Below are 2,078 nucleotides of genomic sequence, written 5' to 3'. Positions count from 1 at the left end.
GCAAACGTTTCCACTAGAAGTCTTTCTCAGCGTCTTCAGTGTCAATTCAATGGCAAACGTTTCCACTAGAAGTCTTTCTCAGGGTCTTCAGTGTAAATTCAATGGCAAACGTTTCCACTAGAAGTCTTTCTCAGGGTCTTCAGTGTAAATTCAATGGCAAACGTTTCCACTAGAAGTCTTTCTCAGCGTCTTCAGTGTCAATTCAACGGCAAACGTTTCCACTAGAAGTCTTTCTCAGCGTCTTCAGTGTAAATTCAATGGCAAACGTTTCCACTAGAAGTCTTTCTCAGCATCTTCAGTGTAAATTCAATGGCAAACTTTTTGACTTGTACATTAACTATACATCAACACATTTTATATATATATATAGACACTATACATTATATTTAAACATTTACTACATTAACTTTGGCAACACTTTTATGATGTGTCAAGCTGATAAATAACTAGATAGAGGAGAGAGAGAGGAGGAGAGAGGGGTGGAGAGGAGAGAGAGAGGGAGGAGTGGAGAGGAGGAGAGAGAGAGGGGGGAGGAGTGGAGAGGAGAGCTTGTGGTGAATGTTGGTACAAGTCTTGACTCATCCCAGTGCGACTGTATTCAAATCAGCTGGCAGAGATGAAAACTGTGAGTAAACAGAAACAAAACCTGTCTGGTAAGAGAGGTCTGGTAAAGCATAGTGAAGCATTGTAAAGCACAGAGAGGTCTGATAAAGCATAGGGAAGCATTGTAAAGCACAGAGAGGTCTGGTAAAGCATAGGGAAGCATTGTAAAGCACAGAGAGGTCTGGTAAAGCATAGGGAAGCATTGTAAAGCACAGAGAGGTCTGGTAAAGCATAGGGAAGCATTGTAAAGCACAGAGAGGTCTGGTAAAGCATAGGGAAGCATTGTAAAGCACAGAGAGGTCTGGTAAAGCATAGGGAAGCATTGTAAAGCACAGAGAGGTCTGGTAAAGCATATTGAAGCATTGTAAAGCACAGAGAGGCTGAATCTGTGACGTCATTTCCATTGATTTGCAAGAACAAACTGAACAATACATGAATGAATAACTTACCGAGATGCATCATACTGCCAGCCAGCCCAGACTGAATCAGAGGAGACAAGTGTAGATACATACCTAAAAACAAGAGGATCTGCACAGAGAGAGAGGGAGGGGAGAGAGAGAGAGAGAGAGAGAGAGAGAGAGGAGAGAGAAGAGAGGGAGAGGAGAGGAGAGAGGTAGGAGAGAAGAGAAGAGAGAGGAGAGAGGAGAGGAAAGAGGAGAGGGGAGAGGAGAGAGAGAGGGAAAGGAGAGAGAGAGAAGAGAGAGGGAGAGGAGAGAGAAGAGGGAGGAGAGGAGAGAGAGAGGGGGAGAGGAGAGAGGAAGGAGAGAGGAGAGAAGAGAAGAGAGTGGAGAGAGGCGAGAGGAGGGGAGAGGAGAGGAGAGGAGGGGGGGAGAGGAGAGAGGAGGAGGAGAGAGAGAGACAAAGCTGGCAGTGCAAAGTGTCCCACAGTATCTGTCTCTGTCTGTGTGTGTGTGTTTGTGTGTCTGTCTGTCTGTGTGTGTGTGTGTGTCTGAATTCACTGGAAGTCATTGAGTCACTCCCTCTGTATGCCAAGAATGCTGTTTCTCAGGTGCTGTAGAGGAGAGAGGAGGGAGGGGGAGAGAGGAGAGAGGAGAGAAGAGAGGGGAGAGGGGAGAGAGGAGCAGAGAGAGGAGAGAGGGGAGGGGAGAGAGGAGAGGAAGGAGGAGAGAGGAGAGAAGAGAGAGGAGAGAGAGGAAGAGAGAAGAGAGGAGAGAGAGGTGAGAGGAGACAGGAGAGAGGCGATAAAGGAGAGGGGAGAGGAGAGGGGAGAGAGTAAACTAACCCTTATAAAAAAAGTTTTGCACAGTTAGAGCACAGCAAAGTGTAATAAAGCACAGATAGGTCTGGTAAAGCATAGGGAAGCATTGTAAAGCACAGAGAGGTCTGTTAAAGCATAGGGAAGCATTGTAAAGCACAGAGAGGTGTGGTAAAGCATAGGGAAGCATTGTAAAGCACAGAGAGGTCTGGTAAAGCATAGGGAAGCATTGTAAAGCACAAAGAGTGACTCGTACGTT

General features: G+C 46.2%; 1 protein-coding gene across 1 annotated transcript in view; it reads right to left on the bottom strand.

The window, feature by feature from the left end:
• The window catches only part of LOC131736761 (uncharacterized), a 7,888-nt gene extending 6,358 nt beyond the window's left edge, over nucleotides 1-1,530 (bottom strand). Inside the window, exon 1 of the mRNA XM_059021963.1 lies at nucleotides 1,053-1,530. Within this exon, the coding sequence (XP_058877946.1) occupies nucleotides 1,053-1,113 (61 nt within the window). The 5' untranslated portion in view covers nucleotides 1,114-1,530. The remainder of the gene's footprint in view (nucleotides 1-1,052) is intronic.
• Between the last annotated feature and the right edge of the window lie 548 nt (nucleotides 1,531-2,078).

This window comes from Acipenser ruthenus, unplaced genomic scaffold (assembly GCF_902713425.1).
Source record: "Acipenser ruthenus unplaced genomic scaffold, fAciRut3.2 maternal haplotype, whole genome shotgun sequence".
NCBI classification, from domain to species: domain Eukaryota; kingdom Metazoa; phylum Chordata; class Actinopteri; order Acipenseriformes; family Acipenseridae; genus Acipenser; species Acipenser ruthenus.
Note: the sequence above shows the minus strand (reverse complement) of the source record. Positions and strands in the feature narration are given on the sequence as shown.